The sequence below is a fragment of the Pezoporus occidentalis genome, unplaced genomic scaffold (genome assembly GCF_034315485.1).
Source record: "Pezoporus occidentalis ecotype Australia unplaced genomic scaffold, CSIRO_AGI_Poc_V1 ctg17, whole genome shotgun sequence".
Lineage (NCBI taxonomy): Eukaryota > Metazoa > Chordata > Aves > Psittaciformes > Psittacidae > Pezoporus > Pezoporus occidentalis.
Window position 1 is genome coordinate 2,566,039 of NW_026913531.1, and position 22,205 is coordinate 2,588,243.

Here is a 22,205-nt window from a genome sequence, read left to right on the forward strand (position 1 = left end):
TTTTCTTTAAACTGTTAAACTTTATTATAAATTAAAATTTCTTTACAAAAAATTGCACATAATTGACCACTCTTAGGTTCTGATGCACTGGCATTTGCAATAGTTTCTTTAATCTTCAAGTCTAATAGTCTCTGCCGTGAGTCCAAAGCAGAAAAGGGCAGTAAGCAACCGTCTTAGAGCCTTCAAGTGCAAGAAGCATACTTGTGGCCACGGCAGTTACACTTTCCTTAAGAGCGGCTGCTTTTGTTTTAAATCCTGTAATGAAAAAGTCTCAAAAAAGGTTTTAAAAAAAGCAAAAACCCCACGATGGACTACTTGCTTTTTACTGTAAACACAGCCAAGTAAATTAATCCCAAACACAGATCTCTCAGGCATCAGTGAGAGTGTCAAGTGAATCAGGAACAGCAAAACAAAAAAAAAGGGAGAAAATAAAAACATAAAAAATAATGTCTGTCATTTTGAGTAACTATACTTACGTAGATGACGTTATGAGAATCTGGCAGGGCCCAGAAGCAAGGCCAGACAGGGAGTTCATTGTTCCAGAGGAGGGTCACGTTAACTGTTTCCAGGTTCAAGGAAAGCAGACTGGAGACTTGATATGCTCAGCAATACTCATCTGCCTTAACACAGATCTTAGGCCTGGATCAGCCTGGAGAATCATTCAACTGATTTTGGCATTTAATAGGACTTATGGCTGACCGTACACAGTGTTCAGTGATTCTTGCTTTCTGTTCTGCAAGTGTTTAAATTTAAAAGCTCATCTAGGCTGACTCCAACCTCTTGGCACTTGGAAACTAGTTTTCTCAGGTTATCAGTTTTACCTCCTTCTGACGCTTCAAACAAGAGTTGCTGTAAGAGATGGGGAAGCAGATATAAGATTTAGCCAGAGCTTGAGCATCACCACATCTATGGATATGGGATACGCAGAAAATTTATATGAAACCTCAAACTGAATCATAAGGAGAAAACATTACATCTTTCCACAGTGTTGCACATAGAGGTAACTTCTGAAGGGCTCTCTGATATAAATGATGGACCTGTAAAATAAAAACAATTATGGAAAGTCAGCAGTTTCATGGACTTAAAATGAGTGATTTGAAGCACAAAAATCTCCTGCAAACAAAGTTTAAAATCCGTTTTTTTAAAAAAGTTTCAAAGTGGTAAATTGCTACTAGAAACAAAGGCAAGTTTATGTCCGACCTTAATTCTGACCCTTGTATGCACATGATTAATTGCATGAGGACACACTAGTTTTCTTCACAAGATTCTTGCCTCATTCATTGCACAGGATGGAACACACTCAGGGAATGAAGCAGCTTACTATTTCTCTTTCACCACTCAATAGGTAGTTCTCAAGGTCTTGCTTATTGCATACCATGCCAACCCTGCAATGAAAATAACTGTTTCATAGGCTTTTCCTTCAGTATCTATCTATCTATGCTTTCATAGTCAGTGTGCTTCTTTGCAACTCTCTAAAAGGAAAAAGTGGTTTTACTGTTTTATGGGTGGAAATAGAGGACCAAAATGTTTAATGCAAGAACTTACGCAAGTTTCCTTCAACTACTGATATCTGAAGTACAAACCTGAATCACAGTCATTAGGAGAGGTATCTGTTGGCATTTTAAATACTAATACCCGTTTTTATAATCATTTTAGCAAACCTTTACATGACCCCTGAAGAGAATAAATTAAGGGTTCTCCAGGAACAGGAAATCAAGAATCTGAATCACAACTCAATATCCTACCTGTTTACTAGAAACTGCTAACTGAAACAGTCACTGATTTGCATAAACAATTGTCAGTGCTCACTAACACTCCAAACTAAGGCTTGGCCCCCCTCCCCCAAAACCCCAACTTTTCTGTGTGCACCTACTTAAATGATTTAACTCCACACCATACAGTCAGGTAGCTGCAGAAGAAAAGCTCAGGATTTCTTCTGGGTGTAATCCAGCTTCAATGTTTTACATATGCCTTCATCCACTTGGTTCATTTGCTTTAAGGACCCTTGAGTCATATGAAATACATTTTTCTAACTTTCTAACCAAACAAAGCAGAGATCTTCTAAGTCATCAGCCCCACTGGTGACTAAAAGGCAGTGCCTTAAAATGAAGTCCATCTAATACAATGACTGAAGCAGGGATCTGTGACTAATTACAGATGACACCAAACCATCAACACAGACAGAATTAAGGTTGTGTAGGCAAGCATGCCTTTGGAATCTCCTGACTGTGAACTATTTGATCTTACAAACCAAGTAACTGTCTGCTTGGAAGATGTTCTTTTTAAAACAGTCCTTTTAGAGGACAGTAAAAAAGGAAAGAAAGTATTTTGTATGTGAATCTAACAATAGCCATGCTACCCCTTATGGATCAGCTAAAGCTTCAATACTGTTTCAAAAGCAAAGGATGCTGAGAATCAGCTGCTACATGGGTGACAAAACCAGATATAGCAGAGAAGTAGTTCAAGCGCCACCACCAAGTGGTGAGTCACAAACCCAGGGCCTCATGATGCCCCACCAAACACAAGCAGAAGAGTATTTTGAAGGTGACAGCAACAATACCTGGAAGATCCACTCTGTTTGAAAAGTGATTCACTTGCTGTGCAAAAAACTTTTGTATTTGTCTAAAGAGTGATGAAAATATTTCCCTTCCCAAAGTACAAATGAGTAAACTTGTTATTTTTGGAGAGAAAGAACTGGTGTCTTTGGTGGGACTAGGAACTATTCAAACTCTTTACATACCCACCCTTCGAACTACTTGTAAAAGTAGCCATTAGTATCTTCCAGCATAACAAGTCCAGCACAACAAGGCTACACAAGTACTCATAATACAATTCTACTTTGATTGCCAAAGGTATTTCTCACACTTGAGGCAAATGCTTCACTGTTTGTACATAAGAGTACTTAAACTATTCAGAAATCTTGGGTTTAAGAGCTGATAAAGCCAAGGTATGAAAAGATTTACAGAATTTTGTAATTACTCATTTTAGTAAGCTGTGTTGACTTACTTCTCTTTGTCCCATTAGAAAGCATTCCGCAGCAATGGCTCTGAGGAAAAGAAATATATGAAAATACTTATTCTTGAATCATTTTAAATACCACAGTGGCAGAACACTGACTGTAGAATGGAACTAAAAATTCCTTGAGAAGACACTAATTTCCAATGATGTTAATCTACGGTGAAAAGATAAAAATAGCCATTTTTTTAAAAAAACAACCTTACATGAGCAAGAAATTTCAGTGGTTCCCACATTATGAACAAACACTGAAGAAAAAGATCAGTTCAGCATCACTGCACAACGGAGATTACTGCTATTGTGATATATAAAGAGGGGGGTAGAGAGGGGGAGACAGAAGTCAATAACTGAATTAAAAATGCAACTTGTAAATACATCATTCATATTTATCTGCATAATACCCACTCATATAAGCTTCCCCAAGAGGGAGATTCCATTCCTCATTTTAAAGAGGTGACAGTACCTCTGTCCGTTGTAACAAACAGTTACTGTTTAAATAATAAGCTAATGAGAGACTTCCAATACAAGCCCAATTGGAAGGACATTTCAGATTTACCTTTGTGATGTAAACCTTATAAACAAAAGCAATATCTATGAAAACAGATGTATGACTGTTGCATTACATTTTCCAGATGGCCAGGCATGTTGGGATATTATATGTAAACATCTTGGCTTGCAGTTTCAGAATTTGAACATTGCTCTCCTCCCAGTATTGCAGAAGCATTCTGTAAAAGGCATTCATGAGAAAGGAACACTGCTCTAATCACTGGGAACACAAAAGCAGTCCAAAGACACAAACACATTACACACAATGTATTACACCTAATCTGAGCTAAGAGTTGCAAACAGGAAAATAAACCCAAGCCACCATATACAGCATTGATTGAACACACTCTCGGAACAACAAAAAAAAACCAAAAAAGTTGATACACTAACAGAGAATAACCAAGAAGTATAAAAATCAGAGAAAATGTGATGTTGGCACAAGATCAATTTTTAGCATGCACAAGGTAAGTGTATATTTGATTAAACAGGTTTTGAGAGTCATGTGGCTAGCAGATACCGTTCAGTCAGTTCTGCTCACCCATTTCAGGTAGTATCAACACTTTCTAAGGAAGCTGCAAGTTCCATCTAGACAGAATCGTAACTTGTTTTAAAATGCAGCCATTCAACTTTGTGTGCCAAAAGCAGGCATGTCATACTCTCCCCATGCCCCCAACCACACACACTTATTTCCAGTCTTGCTTTGAATTCTTTCACGTCACTGCTGATGATGAAGAGTAAGTGTCTGGGGACTTTTCAAAATCATTCATCAAGCATTCACGAGCTCAGTGCAGAATACAGTAAATCATGGACTCGCTAATCCAGGAAGACTACATTTTGAAATCCTGCTCAAGTCAGAACTGGTGTAATACTCAATACATGAATCGGTTTTGTTTCCCCTAAGATTTTTTTGAAAATTAAGAACGGTTTACCTTTGCTAAATAAATGTCAAGTTAAGCATTAAGGTAGTAGCACTGTTATTCACTGGTGTATCCAGCTTTATTTGTTCTATGCTGGAACTATACTTTTCATTAAACACCAACAAGATTTTAATAGATACCTGACATTTGTCTACACACTTGAATTTTTGACCACTTGTACTCATGTGCAATGCAGAGCTAATTCCTGTATAATTATAATCTTTCTGTAAATAGAACAGAACCCTGTCAAATACAAGAAAGACTAAGCTGATGTCAGACGACACTATGCCTGAAGCAACATGTAATAAGAGAGGAATTGTTTAGCTTTTGTAGTAGAAAGCAAGTCATGCATGTCTTGCACAAAAAACAGTAGTTACGTTAACCAGCTTCATGTCTTGATTACAAACAGTTTTACATACCTCAATGCGAGTCCAGGATTAGCAGGCATGGTAGAACAAAACCGTTCCAAGGTTTTGGAATGTTCAGATTTTGGAATGCAGCTCAAATAAAAAAGAATTACCTGTAGAATTTGAATTATGAACATTAATCCACTTTATAGCTGTCTGATCTTGCTTAGAAAAGCGGAATGAAAAACTATGACCAAAAACCTATGAACATTACAACTACTGTGAATTACCACCTACCAACCTTATTATCTACAAACCTTATCCCTCAAGGGTACAGAAATCATTCTGTGTAATAAAACGTTAGTGTCAAGTTGCTAACACCACATATTTTAGCCCTTCCAGCCTGCATTTTGTGAACAAAGAGAAATGCACTGGATGTTAGCAAAACAGGACCCAAAATTTTTGCAAGCTTTATTCTGTTTAAGTGCTCAACCTACTTTGACTTTTTTCTCTTCTGTTTCTCAACCACTGTAACTTCTATGATCAAAACTGACAGCTTATATACTGCTTCCATCTGCCAGTGTTACAGCTGTGCAGACACCTCTTGCTCAACCATCTCTCCCTATTCTCTAGGAAAGAATGGTTTGTCATTAACAGCTGTATTCACAATATTAAAACATGCCATAAAGTTTTTTTGCCTTACATACCCTTTATTCAAAAGGTCACTGCTAGATACCCTTCTTCTCAGAACACTCCTCAGATACTCATTTTTCTACCAATTCCTAGGTCTCAGCGTTCATATACTACTAGTGCTGTATTTGAACAAGTAAATTAGAGGTACCTGTTAGAAGGTCATCAGTCTGTTTAATTAAAGCTGCCCACAGACACATTTTTACCTTATTATGAAACTCATAATTGGTCCAATAATCAGCAGTACTAAAAGGAATTGGGTATCGTGTGGGGACTGTAACCAGACATCTGTTCACTAGGTCAGTAAAAAGCTTGAATTCTTGAACTTGGTTGGTAGATCCAACAACTTTGCTATTGACAAAAACAAGGTAACTGGAAGAAAAAAAAAGTAAGAATAAAAGATGGTTCTGGTAGCCTTCACTTAATAGCTTTGAAATTGATTTACTTTCCTTCATTAAGAACTTACTCCAGCCAGATGTTCTGAACAGTTTCCTGTTGCATCACTGCCCCCAGAGCTGCTTCATACGCATCCAGTGCTTCACCAAAACTCGCGTGAAGAGACTGGCACAAACTGTTTATATTAAAAGTTAAAAAGCGTTGTACATCATGAACAATGCATGTTCTTATATATTAAGACGCAAGATGATCACGTGAGATGAACATCCTATTACTGTTCCCATAGGGAAGTGTTCCTGGAAGATTTCTCAAAGTGGAGAATTTAAGTTAATGTGCAATTTACGGCTCCATAATATTGGCTATTGTGCAGCAGGCAGATAGGTTCTCTAAGGACTGGCAGATCATTTATTGGAAGAACCCAAATTGATATACCCTTATGCAAATAATGGATGTTCCACTTTTGAAAATGAAATTTACTCAGACCCAATAGCTGTTTCTCCGAAATACTTCAGAAAGTCTCACCAGTAGATCTGCCATAAATACGGGATTTGTTGGTTCACAACATCATCTGTAAGATCTTCTTTATAGACAGGTGATGTAAATTCAATTGGCATTGGAAAATTCAAGAGATATCTACAAAAGAAAAGAGTAGTACTAAATGAGAATATTTCTCTACATGAAGAGTCCTGTGTGGGTGCAACATTTAGCTCCTAAATCCGGTTCATGGGACATAAAAAAAGATGCACTTTTCCTAAATTTTACTTAGCTGTATCCAGATATAATTTATAAAAAGTGTTACACAGAAATACAGAAAACACGTACTCCCTCATTATGTACAAAATTAAATGTCAGTTTGTATCTCACACTTCCCTCTCTCCACATAAAATACATCAAGTAAGGTACAATCATCTACATACAGTCAGCTAAACTGCATTCCCACTACCAATTTTAATGCAAACAAATGTAAGCAGGAATAAAATCTAACACCTGACTTGGAGATAAAAACACTTCAAAGCCTAATCTGCGTAAATTTTAGCACAGGTCTTCCTTTGAAGGCCTTCAGAGGCATTTCTTTTTTACTATAGGGAACCTGCATATCTCAAAACTTCAGGAAGTCTCGCAGCTATGTGCTAAAATTCAAGTGGAAAATCAGGCGGCCAGCTATGAACCTGTATCTTTGCAGCAATAACAATCTACTGATTAATAACAAGCTGGACCTCTGGATTGAGGTTTTTTGTACATCTCTAAATCTAGTATTTTAGGCTCCTAGCTTGGGGAGGATGAACAAACCTCCCAAAACAAAACAAACAATTTTGACATACATGAATGATTTTCATTGCCCAAATCCAGACTTTGACTTGCTGGCTGTTTCATCTTTAAATGCTTGTGGTTTTACAGTTTAGTGTATATACACAAACAATAAATATAAACCTTAAAAACTACCAAATCATAATTCACTGAAGTTTTAGCAGAACATGCCAAGCTAAAAATAGAGATATTTAGAACTTCAAGACCAACTTGTTTTTCAAGACAATGCCAATATTACTGAAACTTAAATACAAAAAACATTGCAAGTGTACCTTAAGAGATCCATGGGACCATGCTGTTGGCATGGATTCTCAACGAAAGCTTCCAGAAAATCTTGCAACAGTGGAAGAACACTGCTTGACCTTTCCTGGTTTGGGGTTTTATTTTTAAAAAAGAAAAAGAATTAAAATCAGACATCAACCTGAAAATGACAAGAACAATTTAAGCACAGAACAAACAAGTGCTGTGTCTATCTCTGCAATGCTCCATTGTCTTCATTCTCTCAAGAATCAAGTCTTAACTGGGTCAGTCAGCAGGTAGCAGATAAAAGCCCAAAACATATTACAGGGTTTACGGTGAGTATAAGTTATTCTTCATAAGCATATTAAATATGAATTATAACAATCTGAGCTATAACTTTATTATTTCATGTCATTCCTTTGACTATCTTTAATCATGTCACTAATCTTATCAACTCCATTTTTCCCATCTTTATAAAGGAATACTAGACATTACAAAAGTATTGTGAGGAGTTACCAGGAGCCCAAACTTTACAAAGCCAATAGACCAACAAAATGAGTTTTTGAGTTCAGCATTACCTGTGAAACAAGGAATTTACACAACTGATAAAAGATTTCTGCATTCTGAGGATTCCTCTCAAAAGCTCCAACCCACACGTTGTAGGCGTTGTCACTCTGCTCCATCTGCAAATACAAGGTGGCCAAACTCCCCAAGAGCTGACAGTTGTTAGGGCAGATCTCCAATAAAGATCTACAAAGTTGTGCAGCAGACTCCCACCTTTAAAGAAAAGTAAATGTAAGCTTTCAAAAAAAGGACAGTTACGTTCTCCAATTAAAAAAAAAGGTCTTGAAACAATTTACCTTTCCAGAAGTTTCAGCAAAGCTAGCATGTTTCTGTAGAGAGGAAAGCAGACAGGTATTCTTTCATCAGCCTCGATGCTTTCATCAGTACATGCTTTGACTGCATCTTTAAAACAAAAGTGTAAAATCAAGTGATAGACCTCAAAGTTATCTGAAGCCTTCACATAAGAAAAAGTCTCATTTAACATAATGAAAACAAGTAAGTGTGGAAAGATACTTGTAAGAGTGCTGCTTCTGCAAATGCTTAAAACAAGAGGAAGATTACCATCCTTGGAAAAGCTTTCTTAACACATCTCACCACAGTGCAAAGCCAAAAGTCTTTCAGAAGTTTTATCTCTTGCTCATTTAAAAAGCAGAAAACATCCTACCAGTGAAATGTTAAAGCCACATTAGAGATAGCAGTGTATCCCCATATTTAAAACTTTATTGCAGGATTTCTGGCATTGCTGCTGAAAGCTACTGAGTTAAAGAAAGCTGCTATAGGATATTATTTTTCTTCTCAGCATAAGAAGTTACCCAACAATGAACACTCTGCTCATATCTAGACTGCCTTCTCTTCCACAGCTGGGCCACTCAACTGATCCCTGAGTATTTCCACATTGCATTACCACCTGTAGCACAGATACATTCTCTGAGGCAATTCAATACTGCTGCTGGCTAACACATTAAGTACTGACATTTATAAATGCTATTATGAAGTCTACTTTTGGCAGCACCACAAGTCAAGAATTCAATTTCTCCTAGTATTTTTGTCTCAAAAAAAATTACTCCGTTTACTTAAACTGAGTGAAGACACACACATGCATTGCTCTGTCTCTTTTAAGGGAACACACTAATTTTCCAGGAAAGTAACTTTCCAATAAATAGATCCCACTGAGGGGAGGGAAGGTACGAGAAGAACAGAAGCTCAGCTTAATGCTTGCATAAGCCCAAGAAAATGCTTCAAGTAAGACAGTCATAAGCCACTAGTCTTTATCTTGCCAGAATATCATAGTTAAGAGAAAAAGCTATGGCTTTGACCCATAGGTGAAAAACTCAGAGAAAAAGTGTGTGTGCTTTGCATGTGAGTCCAACTCACTTTACACTCAGAAACATGGACTTTACTCACTACTCTGATCAAACCAAATGTCCACTGGATTAATATCCCAATGGTTTAACACAGTCATGAGCAATATTGCACAGCCTTGAATTTCCAAAAGTTGGATAATATTTCTTGATTTGCAAGTGAGTAATGTATTAAGTAGTTTACCTCTTTAATCTTACCTTCAAACATAGCTAACAGTGTATCAGGATCAGTTTTCACATCTTGAACTGTTTCCCATGGTATTAAAAACGGCTCTTTTTGCATGATCCTTGAAGGACTGACATTAGCTGGATCATAGAACTTGACTGGAAGAATGCCAAATTCAGTTACATGTATGTAAGCCAGCCAAGCCAAGCAACGGTCACTTACAGTAAGATGTTCTGATACTATCTTTTCATTTGCTGATTTTAAAGCATTCTGTAAAGATTAAAAGAAATACATTATATTTCAGCCATAAAAAAATTAAGATCTAAGAATAAGAAAAGGAAACAGGAAGATTAAGTTCTAACATTCTCAAATCTTTTCCACAGAAAAGACAGGAATGCTTTACATCAATCACAACATTTGGCTTATGTGAATGTGTGACTGTGTTCAAATCACATGCATAATTTCTAATAAGGGGTTCAGAAAAACTGTAGAAGATTGTTATTCAGAAAAATGAGCAGAGGCAGACTTTGAAAACATGCATCTCCCAACACATGCTCCATTTTTCTGCTTAATTCTTGGACAATCGCTTCCAGTTGCATAGAAGTAATTAGCTCTAGAGAATACATCGACAAGTTGGATTGAGCTTGCTGTATCCTACTGCATTTTGTGGAGGGTTTTTTTGTTTGTTGGGTTCTGGCTTTTTTTCTTGGGTTTTGGTTTGGTTTTTTTTTTTGTTGTTGTTGGGGGTTCTTCTTAAGTTCTAGTTATTCATCCACTAAGCTACAGCTATTCAAATCTACTGAAAGCACACGTTAGACATACTGTTGTTGGAAACACTACTGACAAGGATACTGCTTCAAATTTTCCTACCAGCCACAAGCAAAACTAGAATAGCCCAGTGAAGCTGGCAGATCCCACATAAAAATCATTACAGCATGCAATCAGACAAAAGTCTAAACACAATTGTTCCTAAAACGGAACAGAATCTCATGGCTAGTAATGTGTCAACATTTTTTTGGATAAATGCAGTATGATCAAGTATGATCAAAATTCAGCAGGACACTTGCCTTGCAATGGGCAAAACCTGAAATTTTACAATATTTCACTCATTCAGCCTGCCAAATAGTTACTTCAGGAATTTGCTTTCAAATTTTCAGAGACACACTGCTGTTTACTCTGAAGTAGCATTTACTCAAACTATCTTCTCTTAACTATGGTTAAATAATCTTTCCCCAAGACATTCTTTTCAACTACACATTTCAAATTAATAGAAAAATATTTATTTGGGTTTTTTATAATGCTTTGGGGAAAGGTAAGAAAAAACATGTTATTCTCCCATTTATGCTGGATTTCCATGACAATTTGACTCAAACAGTTTTTTCTCTTTGCCTTTTTTATTTATTCAAACATTCAGAGTTACATTTATAAGTACTGCTGCATTCAGAAGGGCTTTTGGATAAAGTCAACACAGCATTACACTTCCCTATTTAAACTACAGCTATGAAAAATCCAAAAGTATTACAGCCTTAAACCACAGAACTGAGAACCTTTCAGGGTGTAGCAAACCACACATGCCATCTGCTGGTAGGAATGAATCCACTTGCAACTACAGCAGCTCCCACTGCACCAGGGGCTTACATCAGCACTCCATTTCTCACCTTCATCCCCCACTTTGTCTACAGAACAGTAACAGTGACTTAAATTCTACCTACAGTCACCATAAAAGCCCAAGATAACTGCATGACTGAGCTGGGCAATGCTTTTAGGTAGCATCATACTATGCTCTTTCCCAAGAACTACTGGTTTGGTAATCTCTGTAGCAATAAATATTTGAGTATTTGAGGCAACACAGCCACAGGCACTTCTAGTTTACCAGAAATCAAACAGTAAAGCAAATCCCTGGGAATCATTTTAAAATATAATGGTCTAGACTATTAGCTACAAAGCAAAGCAAAACAGGTAACAAAAAACCCAAAGATATATCCAAATTTTAGAATGGCATCATCTCTCACTAAAGTGTCTAGGAGAATTCCTTCCGCAAATAAACGAAGGAATAGTTCCTTCTGAAGTTGACACAATCACAGTCATCGGCATTATCAAGTTGAAAGTATGAAGACAATTACTGGGGTGGGAACCTGGAAGTTACCTGCAGCAGAGCAAGAGCATTCTGATGTCTTCCCGTAAATAGGCTTAAGTGAACCCTGTACAAGAGAGTCTCCAGTAGCTGAAAGGACACGAGATTTCGATTTTCTTCTCCCCCTGTCACTTCCATTAGGAACCGTAGCATCCTCCCACATACATAGTCTTTTCCATCAAAGGAATTTTCCAAACTCAAGAACTAGAGAGAATTAATTCATATTAATAATCAGAATACGAGTACAGCTTCTTTATTAAAGTTTAAAATCATGTGAATCACAAACTTTGGATGATGTCCTTCACCACCTTATAAACCATATTTCCCTCCCTCACAGCAAATTTTCACATTAAACCTCAAAAACTGCTGTTTAAATATTAATGATCAAATAGTTAAAAGATTTGCAAGCTTAAACAACAAAAAAATCAGAACTGCCACATCTTGATTTTAAATAACTTTATTACCTGAGGAAAACTGATTTCTACAAGTATCCTGCAAACAGAACTTTGAATTCCTTCATTTTTTGGAGCAACTTTTGAGTTTTCAAAAAGCTATAGTGTTCTTCTTTTCACAATTTCCCTGGCATATATACTGGTTTTCATCAGTAAAAAAAAAAAATGCACACTTAATGAACATTTCACATACATTTTTTTTCCTTCACTTACTGTCCACCAGAGTTGATAAGAGGGAGCATATCCCACTGCTGTTTCACACATTTCCTGTACCTCCTCTTTGGTTCCTCTTTTTGAGAAGAGTTTGAGGTAATGACACCAAATTTCAGCATTTTCTTTGTTGTTCTCAAGGGCTCGAGCCAAAACATTTAAAGCAGAATCTAAACACTCAGATGATGAGCTGTAAAAATGAAAACCCCCATATCAACTATGTTAGCATGACAACTTGCACAATATCAAATATGAAAATGGATGTCTATTATTAGAATGGAAGTGTCAAACAGTTTGGGCTTTTTTTTAGCATGTGCTGTCATTTACTATGAAAGTTTTCAAGTTTCATTAAGTTTTCATTCTTCAAAGATTATTTATTATTAGGTGCAGTGATAATGCATGGAAAAATAGTAACTTTCCTAGGAAAAGGGTGTCAATTCAAATAAAAGTCTAATTTAATTCAAAATGAGCAAGATTCATCTGTAAGCAGAAGACTCAAGCTACAATCATATAAAGGCATTAGCATCATACAGACTTGAAAACTTCAGTAGAAAATTCAAAGGCTTGGTATAAGTTGAAATATTTGTTATGTATTTAATTTACTTTCTACAGTTAAATATAAGACTTTATTCCCTGTTTCTGTGCATGTCATGCAGGTTTTTGCTGCCTCTAAACCATTATAAAAGGAGATTTTACTTTGAGAGATCTATCCATGAGATGATACCAACCAAGTATAAAATGTTAACTCAAAATAACTGACTTCCCAACCCCCTCTATCACCACTGCCACCTACTGAACAACTCCATTTCTTCAGAGTACTGGGGAGGAGAGGGGGGGAATGGAGGAGGTAGCTGTTTTAAGAAAAGGATGCATTGGTCTCCATCAGGTTTTCTCTGTTCTTTTCTTGGTCTTTTTCCAAGTACACTTAGAAAGTGTGCTCTTCTCGCCCTACCACTTACTAGTAGTATTCTAAGTACTGGCCTTTCCAGTTCTATCCCTTCTAGCATTCAGGCAGCTGTTGATACAGCTAAACTGGTATTTTGCTACATCTTTCACTATCCACAGTTTGCACAGGGCTTTTAAAAAGAGAGCTGATCCTCTCCATTCCCTTACCCCCTGCTGCAGCTGTTTAAGTTAGTACCACACTATTAAAATCAAAGTTCATCTCTAGAATGAAACCATCATGACAGAATTCCTACTGAAATGATCTGCTTGCCAATAAAAACATGGTATCCTAGGGACTAATTTAAAGGAACAGAGACTGAAGAAGCCTGGAAATCTAAAAGTTAAAAAAATTATAAAATATGAAACTGAGTGCTCAACTGGGACATTTCTAGATGGGCAAAACCATATAGCAGAACTGTTCATGTAAGAAAGCTTTCTGATTAAATTCATTTCAAGCATTATTCCAACAATTCACCCTGTCAAGGAGAAACTGATTTGAGTTTATTAGCCCACTACTTTATCACTGGAAGTACAACATTCCACTGTAATCTTGGGAATACATTAGATTGTGCACTATTCAAATACAAACTTTTATTTCTCCCAGACTACTTTCCATCAACTTCCGTTCTGAATCAGAACCTACCTAAAGATAAAGCATCAGTGCAACTTATTACTCACATACTACGCTGCCTACAGTAGGAAGTTTAATCTATTTTTTAATCTGCTTTTAAGTAATAAATTATTTGTGGCATTGTTGAGGAAAGCTCTTTAAGAACTGAAAGGAAACAATCATAGCAGCATGAAAGCACAAAATCAAATCCAAAATGTAGCAGACTTACCCCTCATTTTGATTCAAGTATTTGTATGCAAGCTTAATCCAAAGCTGTACATCACTGGGGTTTTCTTGGACACTTGCCTCCAGGTTGGAAATCTCATCAGTCTCACTTGTAAAATACCGGACATCATCTGGAGTCACCACAGTATCAAGATCTGGAATTTGTTTTTTATTTTCTGTGGGCTGGGCTGCAAATAATAAAAAGTAGTATTTTTCTAAATGTTTCTTTTCAAAATAGAAGTGACCTGTAAGATTACAATTCACACAAGGGGTGGTATGTATATACTTCAAGTACAGCCACTGACCAGAGAAAAATATGGTTACTTCAACATCCTTTAAAACTTAGAACTGCACAGCCTGTAGAAAACTGGTTTTATTGCAAACACAAACACAAGAATCCTTAGTGGTAAAAACCTGCTTCAATGGATATCAATAAACACAGTTCATTAGGGAGCATTAGGAAATAGACGTAACTGACAAAGAAAAGGTTGCCCCAACTCCGAGTCTCTAAAAAACCTTTTTACAGGATTTGCTAACAAATCCTAAAGCTCCCGCTGGCATGAGTCACATGTGAAACACTGGCTGGTCACTGATGCTCCAGCAAGCTTCTAAGTCTCAAATGCCACTTAACAGTAGCTTTTTTAAACTCCTGACCTAAACACCAAATACTAACTCTGTACAAACTTGAGATACCAGACACATGAACTTTTACCACTTGTAGTTCTGGGAGAAAAAATAGAAATTAAAAAAATCCTAATGGCATAAAGGCAAAGCTGAAACATTCTAATAGTTCCATATGTTCCTTTTAAGAACAGGCAAGTAAAAATTCTGACTTAACATCCAGTCACACATTATACTAGGTATTTTTCCTTAAATACAACAAATTCAGATCAAACTTTTCCCAAAGACTTATACAAACTAAAGTCTGCATGCAGGAAATAGGAAGTGAAGAGCTATACAAAGCACTGGGCTTCTTAAGAACCACTTGAAAAAAATCAGGTGTTGAGGAGAGGCTGGCATTTTCCTCCAGTGCTTTTTAACAGGTGCCACACATTCAGATTACCGTATTTTGTAGGTCCAGTGAAATGTTCCTCATCACCACTGCTACTGTCTACCAAAGGTTTTCTCCAATACCTGGGTCTCCATTTCCTTTTTTCCTTCCATGTTGTAAATGGAGGTACTATAAACAAGCAAAGTAGAAGAAGCTGGTTTACTTTTCTGTATTCAAGCTTAAAATTCTTTGCTAATAAAGATTTTAAATAAAAACATACTGTGGGTACAACAGAAGTGCGTAAGTTAACACTACCTATTTGAAATTAATTGTGCTCAAGTACATGTCATTTTTTTCCAAACTGGACTCCAAAACTATACTGCCTTAAAGCAAGCTCTGCTGCCTTTCATTTACCATCAGCAGAATTTATAATACTGAGATACATAAAATAAGCAGCAACAAAAAAATATTCTTGGTTCATAAAATCATTAAGGTATTTACATGATTCAAAAGTTTAGATTGTATTTAATCTACCAAAGTACTTACCATGATTTTTACTCTCATTGATGTTGCTGGCCAGAAGAACAGCCATCTGATCCACTGACATACGGTCTCTGTTTACACCAAAAAGTTTTTCAACATATTTTTCTGAAACAAGAATATTTGTATTTTAGGTAAACACATAAATGAAAATGGATACACTGTAACTTAACAGCAATTTAGCACAAACTAAGTTGAACTCATGAAGTTTAACTGCTTCAAGAGGTAAGGCATTTTAACGTACGAGAACAATCAAATGAAAAACCTGAAATAATCCTGTTTAGCAACTCTATCCTATACAGCAACAGCACTGTTACAAAAGTCCCGCTCTGCTGGAATAGGCCAGTCCAGCAGTTACAAAAAGTAGTGAGGAAGGGGAGAGGGAAAGACTGCACACCCACTGCTCCCCAGTACTCTGAATCCCAGTAATACTTCATTTTTTGAGTTAAATTTTCTACAGATCAATGTTCTTTTCTTCCTGTAAAGACAACCAAGGTGGTGGACACCAAGGACTGGACAAGTGCAGAAACCTGTTTTTTCATACAGCTGTATCTTATACATTGCTTTACATCAAAGTCCTTGCGCCCACAGCTTTTAATGAAAGCCATTCCCTTCAGAACTGAACCTTTGTATGCAGAAGTGAAAAAAGACTCTTAAAAACCTGTGGCAGTGCTGATTTCCTCATCAGTGCTTTTTTCTGAACAGCCAATCAGTTCTAAATTGTAAGACAGAATATCCTGAAACAGCTGCTTACGGTTAAGAGTGCAGTCTTTCATGTGCTGCCTAAAACAAACAGATAAGCAATTAATAGATTTATCACAACAAATTTAATAAGACTTGTAACTAGAAAGTTAGCGTTAGTATATGCTCAGGTGAGGCATAAAGAAAATAATGCCCACAGAAAACACTTCAGTCTGCTTTGAAATTTCTGTTAAATATGTCTAGGTCTTCTCTAAACTTAAGCCTGCATCAGGAACTTAATCCTAGACTTCATTATTTCACTATAGCCTTACTCTTAAAAATAAGCCTCTACAAACTTGTTTCACACTAACACAAAAACACAGTATTTAGAACTTTGCAGGTCAAAGAAGGTAATTATAAAAACTGGGTATCATTTTGTATTTAAAGCCACTCAAACTACAGTTTGACAGTAACAGCTAAAAGCTGATACAAAAAGCTGTCTGCCACCAAAAGGAGAGAAAAGAAAAAAAAAGCTGAAGTCCACTCCCACTGTATTTTTTCAGTAGTTAGATGTTTCCAAATTGAGTTTATTCCTGATCAACTCATATGAGTTTGCTCTTTAAATACACTGTGCAACACTGTTTAGAAAACTATTTTTAATATAATTTAACATTAGGCTTCACAAACTTACCCACTATTTACACAGAAAACTAGAATTCCACTACTACAACAGTATTTTTTAATACAATCACATGATATTTAGTACATGCCTTATTCTGGTTAGCAGCACAACACATCTCTAGTGTGCTTATCAGTACCAACCACTACTTGAGGTCCATGATGGTCTGAAATTATGCTATAAAGCAAGAGGAGTCCTGTCTGAATTACAGAACAACCAAAAGGTAAAGTATTCTCTAACAGTGCATGCTGCTTTTCTAAATTTACTGCTGAAAAGCCTCTTCATGGCTTAGATGAAAGGAGTTTTTTTCCAACCAAACAAGTATCTGCAATAAGATATTAAAAATAACACTCTTTTCTAGAATTTGTGCATAGGATCATAAATCCACACCTTCTAAAGAACTGTAAAGTATGCCTGTTTTCGTCTTTGAGTCAGACATCTAAAAGAGATGCTTAGTTCAAGAGAGGAGAATTAAGAACAACTCACCACCGGCAGTCATCATCATTACATGTGCCTGTTAAATCAAACCGGCAGAAACACTGTTTTGGCTCAATCATATTGCTATATGTTAATGAACTGAGGAACAGTTTTTCCTTAGTTCGAAAATATGGACTAAACCTAAAACAAAAAGAGTATTATTGTGACAAAGCATACAGGACATGACATCAGTTTAACTAAGCAAAACATTTAATATAATCCCTTTTTCTGTATTAAATCTCATTATTTCCAAAACCCTACTACTAACCAAAAGTATCACTGATCTATGAGTTAAGAAGGTGAAAACAGTGTGAGAGGGAAAAAAAAAAAAAAAAAAAACACACAACAGACCAGTATCTTTCAATCTGAACAGATTCTGTTCTAGCATTCTCTTCTCCCTTAGGTGCAGGATTTTATTCACATAAAAACAGAAAGTGTAATAGCAACCCCGTAGGGAAAGCAAACTACTGAAACTGAATTTCAGTTTAGTTCTAAAAAAGCTGCACTCTTAGGCTCTAGTCAGCCTAGGATCAATGTCAAGTAGAAGTACAGAGAGAACTGTTAAAAGATTAACCTACAAAAAAAAAAAAAAAAAATCAGTAAAAAAAATATAGGTCAGATTTTACAATGTATAAGCAAACAAAAGAGTCTGAAGTGAGCACACAAATGCTTGGTTTAAATATTTAGCTAGACTACATTCTATGTCTTTTACGATTTCTAGATCCTTCAGGAATTGAAGCCACAACCTACAAGAATATAAATACTCCTGTGTAGACAGCAACCTCCAACTTTTGCTAATCAAGATTATAAAAAAAAAAAAAAAACACAAATGGGTTCATGGTAGGATTCAACTCTCCAATTTAAATACCAGACACTTTTCTAGAATTTAATGTGTAGAAACAAAACTCTCTAGTCAGAAGACAGATGTGTCAAACTGATTACACTTGCAGGTGCCTACTTTACGTCAAGATGAATCACTACAGTCATGTCTCCTTCCACTGAGCAGGAATCCAAAAAGAGATGACTGGCTCAGTCTTGACTCAGACAACATATATCCTAGCCAAGTTTAAAGACTGCATAATAAATATTCTTCCATTCATTTTTTCCTGTATTTTAGATTGCTTCATATTGGATATAAAAACCTTGCTTTCAAATGCCTCCTATTTTTTTAAGATTCAATTAGCCAGGACAAGCAGTGAATAATATTTGAACAAAAACACACAAACACATACTCAAAAAGGCTGCTACAGTTTTCATACCTGTAGGATTTAAATACTAGAAGAGGACTATGGTATGGTTCAAATGGATATGGTTTTGATTCAGTTTCTTTACTTTCTGATGTATCAACATCAATGTCCACTGAAATTTCCTAGGAAACAAACAGATATACAGCAATTGCAATGCCACCTAATAAAGACATGTTTTAAAATGTTTTAAAATATTTACCTGACCACACAACAGATCTTCCTTAGGTACAACAGAGGCAGTGCTTTTCTCTAGAAGCTCTTTCAAGCTGTCAGCTTTAGCATAAAGTTTTTTCAGTTCATCAATATTCAACCCAAGGAATAGCTCAGGCTCCTCTGATGCCTTTTTAGAAAGTTTGTTTATAGTTTCTTGCTTTGGAGTGTCCATGTGCTTAAGATTTGGTTTAGTGAAAGAATTGGATTCTTTGAAGGATCTCCTTCGTTCTCTGTTGGAATTAGACAGAACTTCATCATCGAAGTAGTTTTCTTCACTGTCCAAAGTCAATTTATCCTGTGTGAGATCATGAAGTGATGGCTGAGGTAACGCAAATTCAGATTCCTCTTCTGCATGAGGCGCAGTATTTGACTGTTCCTTGGTTTGAAGCGCACGGGCCTCTTTCAGTTTCTGAATCTTTAGAGCATACTCCTGCTCTAGCTGCTGTAGTCTTTTTTTCTCTAGTGCAATCAATTCTGCTGAATGCTTTTTTGGACTTGATGCAGGGGAGTTCTCCAATTTCAACATTTTGTTTGGCTAAAAAGGAAAAAAATTCCCCTTTATTTTCACGTTTAGTGACCTCTTGACAGGAGGTGAATGAAACATGGGCAAGATACTTAATTCAGAGTTTATGAAAGCACATTTTTGAATATTGCCAGAAAATTTCAACAAAGAGAAGGAAAACCACAAGAGTTTGACACAATTTAACTGGCAGGTTTGCAGGTTTTTGATAAAAAGTACCCTACATCATGTACACAGCTTCAACAGAAGTTCTGGCCATGTTTAAAAGGTAAGCTATAAAACAAGTATACACAGTGGTGTTGGATGGGTGGGGAGAACATAAAAAAGAAAAATGTACATAAAGATATTAGCTTTTTTTTTTCCCCACTCTGTATCTTGTTTTTTCAAAAGAAGATCATATCCACTCTCCAGCATCTTTGCTAGTTTTAACAAGATCACTGATGCTCTACAGACAGTAAAGTACTTCCTTCCTTCACAAGAATACAGTCGCTCATTATTATCTACTACTGACACCGCCCTGGCACAGGAATGTAGGCTTTTAACGGTTTTTCTTCTTAAGTGATTAATTCTTGTTCTGTTGAATTCTGAGAAGAATTCCCACAGTGCTTTTGAAATGTTTTCCTGTCTTCCTGAAATCCCACTTGAACTAGGTTTCCTACTCAAACCTGCTACTGCTTTTCGAAGTACAGCATGGTTTAAAAGCATGCAGACTTACTGCAAGGTGATCTTGCTCCACTTTTCGCTTCCCAATTTCCTTACTTGCTACTGCTTTTGCTCGAGCAAGTTCTTCCCCATATTTTAATGCCAGAGCTTTCTTTACTGTAACTCGTTGTTGAACTTTATGAATCTGAAAAAAAAAAAAAAGGAAAAAGAAAACACATACTTTCAGATACAACCACATAATAAAACACAATCGCAATCAGCAAAGACCTGAGAATTAATGATAAATTCAAAGAAAGCCTAGTGCCTCAAAAAACTCAGCCTTCCCATTTCAAGATTTCTATCTCTAAGAAACAAAACAAACAGATTCACATTACTTGTTCCTGAAGCTTCTTGAGAAACATCTTATTCACATTCAAGATCTTCTCTGTTGCTTGTAGCTGTTCGGCCAGTTTGTTAATTTTATTTTCAGCAATTCGAACATTCTCCCTCTTCTTGGCCTCTTGTTGCAATAAATGTTTCAAGACAGATTCATCCTTCATCAACAGAAGTCTAAAAGTATAAAAGCCATGCAATGAAATTTTTTCTAAAGGTTTTTCAGAGCTGCTGCTGCCCCTCTGAAACCTTCGTTATTTAAGAACCCAGCTCTTTTTCACTTAACAAACAACATTCTAAGTTTCTCCAGACAGTTAACATCCATGAGAAAATAAATACTGGTAGTACATCCAGCAGATACCAGTATTCCACGTTCAGCATGTCAGTATAAAGCAGTGCTCTGGGTTCAGCTTTAACAGTTATTTTTCTCCTTCTTAGTAGCTGGTGCAGTGCTGTGTTTTCAACTTTAGCCTGAGAACAACGGTGATAACACCAATGTTTTTAGTTGCTGCTAAGTAATGCTTACTACAATCAAGGACTTTTCAGTCTCATACTCTGCCAGTGAGGATGGGCACGGGAAACAGCAAGGAAGCAGAGACAGAAAACCCGACCCAAACTAGCCAAAGGGGTATTCCATACCACAGCACATCATGCCCAGTATATAAACTGGGAGGAATTACCCAGAAGGCCCAGATCACTGCTCGGATAGGGCTGGGTATCGGTTGGTGGGTGGTGAGCAATTGTATTATGCATCACTGCTGTTCATTGTTTTCTTCTCCTTTTCCCCTTTTGATACTCTCTCCCCTTATTTCCCTTATTACTGGTGGTACTGGCTTTGTGTTATACCTTAGTTACTGGACTGTTTACCTCAACCCATGGGAGTTACATTCTTTTGATTCTCTTACCCATCCCTCAGGGAGTGGGGGCAGGTGAAGAAGGGAGAGAGTGAGTGAGCAGCTGCATGGTTCTGAGTTACCAGCTGGGCTTAAACCACAAGCAGATAAACACCCCACACACAACCCCCCCACCAACATTCTAGTTATGAGGACAAGGGAAGGTAAGCAAGTGCTGTATTTTTAATACTGTTATTAAGATATCCAAACCACACATTTTTGCTTTCTGTTAAGTAAGAAAGCAATTCTTCCTCAGGGCACATACACACATTAGTAGACTACAAGTCATAGTATCACAGCACAATAGCAGAGTAATCAAATACAACAAGTTATGCATTAACGGAAACAAGATAAAGACTTAAAAGACAGATAGGTATTAATAAAGGGAGAGGGGAAGTGTCCTTCAGCTGATATATGACCATATGCCAGTTTGCTAACAAGACCACACAGAAATAATTAAGTCGCAACAGAAGCGGAGAAGGACGTAAAGCATTTACATTTCCCACAGTAATTTGGAAGAAGGGTGAGAAACATGGAAGAGGCATGCTAAAAGAGGAAAGATATACAGGAAAAGCTTCAAACAGCATATGTAATATGCAGAAACATCCATTTATATGTAATCAGGCATATCTGATTGAAACAGGCTACCCTCAAAGTGTACAGAGTAGTGAAAGCCACACTCAACAAATAGTTACCATTCAAGACAACAGAAAACCAATTATTTGCTATACTTTAAATGCTACATTCAAAAAGATTATTTACTATTTTCATCCTGCTAAGCAAGCAAGGTAGGACTTGTGACA

At 36.6% G+C, this 22,205-nt stretch overlaps 1 protein-coding gene across 5 annotated transcripts in view; it reads right to left on the minus strand.

Annotated features, from left to right (window-relative positions):
* Positions 1-22,205, minus strand: part of ZFC3H1 (zinc finger C3H1-type containing) — a 40,643-nt gene continuing 18,438 nt past the window's right edge. For 3 of the 5 annotated variants that reach the window (XM_062613740.1, XM_062613739.1, XM_062613738.1), the window contains exons 13-35: positions 20,512-20,686; positions 20,190-20,321; positions 18,941-19,489; positions 18,754-18,863; positions 17,504-17,635; positions 16,319-16,440; positions 15,664-15,765; positions 15,190-15,306; positions 14,131-14,314; positions 12,350-12,536; positions 11,697-11,888; positions 9,583-9,820; positions 8,320-8,425; positions 8,038-8,236; positions 7,492-7,586; positions 6,434-6,544; positions 5,982-6,086; positions 5,722-5,887; positions 4,898-4,998; positions 3,639-3,740; positions 3,007-3,046; positions 975-1,037; positions 1-849 (exon numbers count right to left, since the gene is read on the minus strand). In XM_062613740.1, the coding sequence (XP_062469724.1) occupies positions 712-849; positions 975-1,037; positions 3,007-3,046; positions 3,639-3,740; positions 4,898-4,998; positions 5,722-5,887; positions 5,982-6,086; positions 6,434-6,544; positions 7,492-7,586; positions 8,038-8,236; positions 8,320-8,425; positions 9,583-9,820; positions 11,697-11,888; positions 12,350-12,536; positions 14,131-14,314; positions 15,190-15,306; positions 15,664-15,765; positions 16,319-16,440; positions 17,504-17,635; positions 18,754-18,863; positions 18,941-19,489; positions 20,190-20,321; positions 20,512-20,686 (3,466 nt within the window). In that variant the 3' untranslated portion in view covers positions 1-711. Of the gene's footprint in view, positions 850-943; positions 1,038-3,006; positions 3,047-3,638; positions 3,741-4,897; positions 4,999-5,721; positions 5,888-5,981; positions 6,087-6,433; positions 6,545-7,491; positions 7,587-8,037; positions 8,237-8,319; positions 8,426-9,582; positions 9,821-11,696; positions 11,889-12,349; positions 12,537-14,130; positions 14,315-15,189; positions 15,307-15,663; positions 15,766-16,318; positions 16,441-17,503; positions 17,636-18,753; positions 18,864-18,940; positions 19,490-20,189; positions 20,322-20,511; positions 20,687-22,205 lie in introns of all 5 variants that reach the window. The other 2 variants (XM_062613742.1, XM_062613741.1) reach the window with 2 other exon arrangements.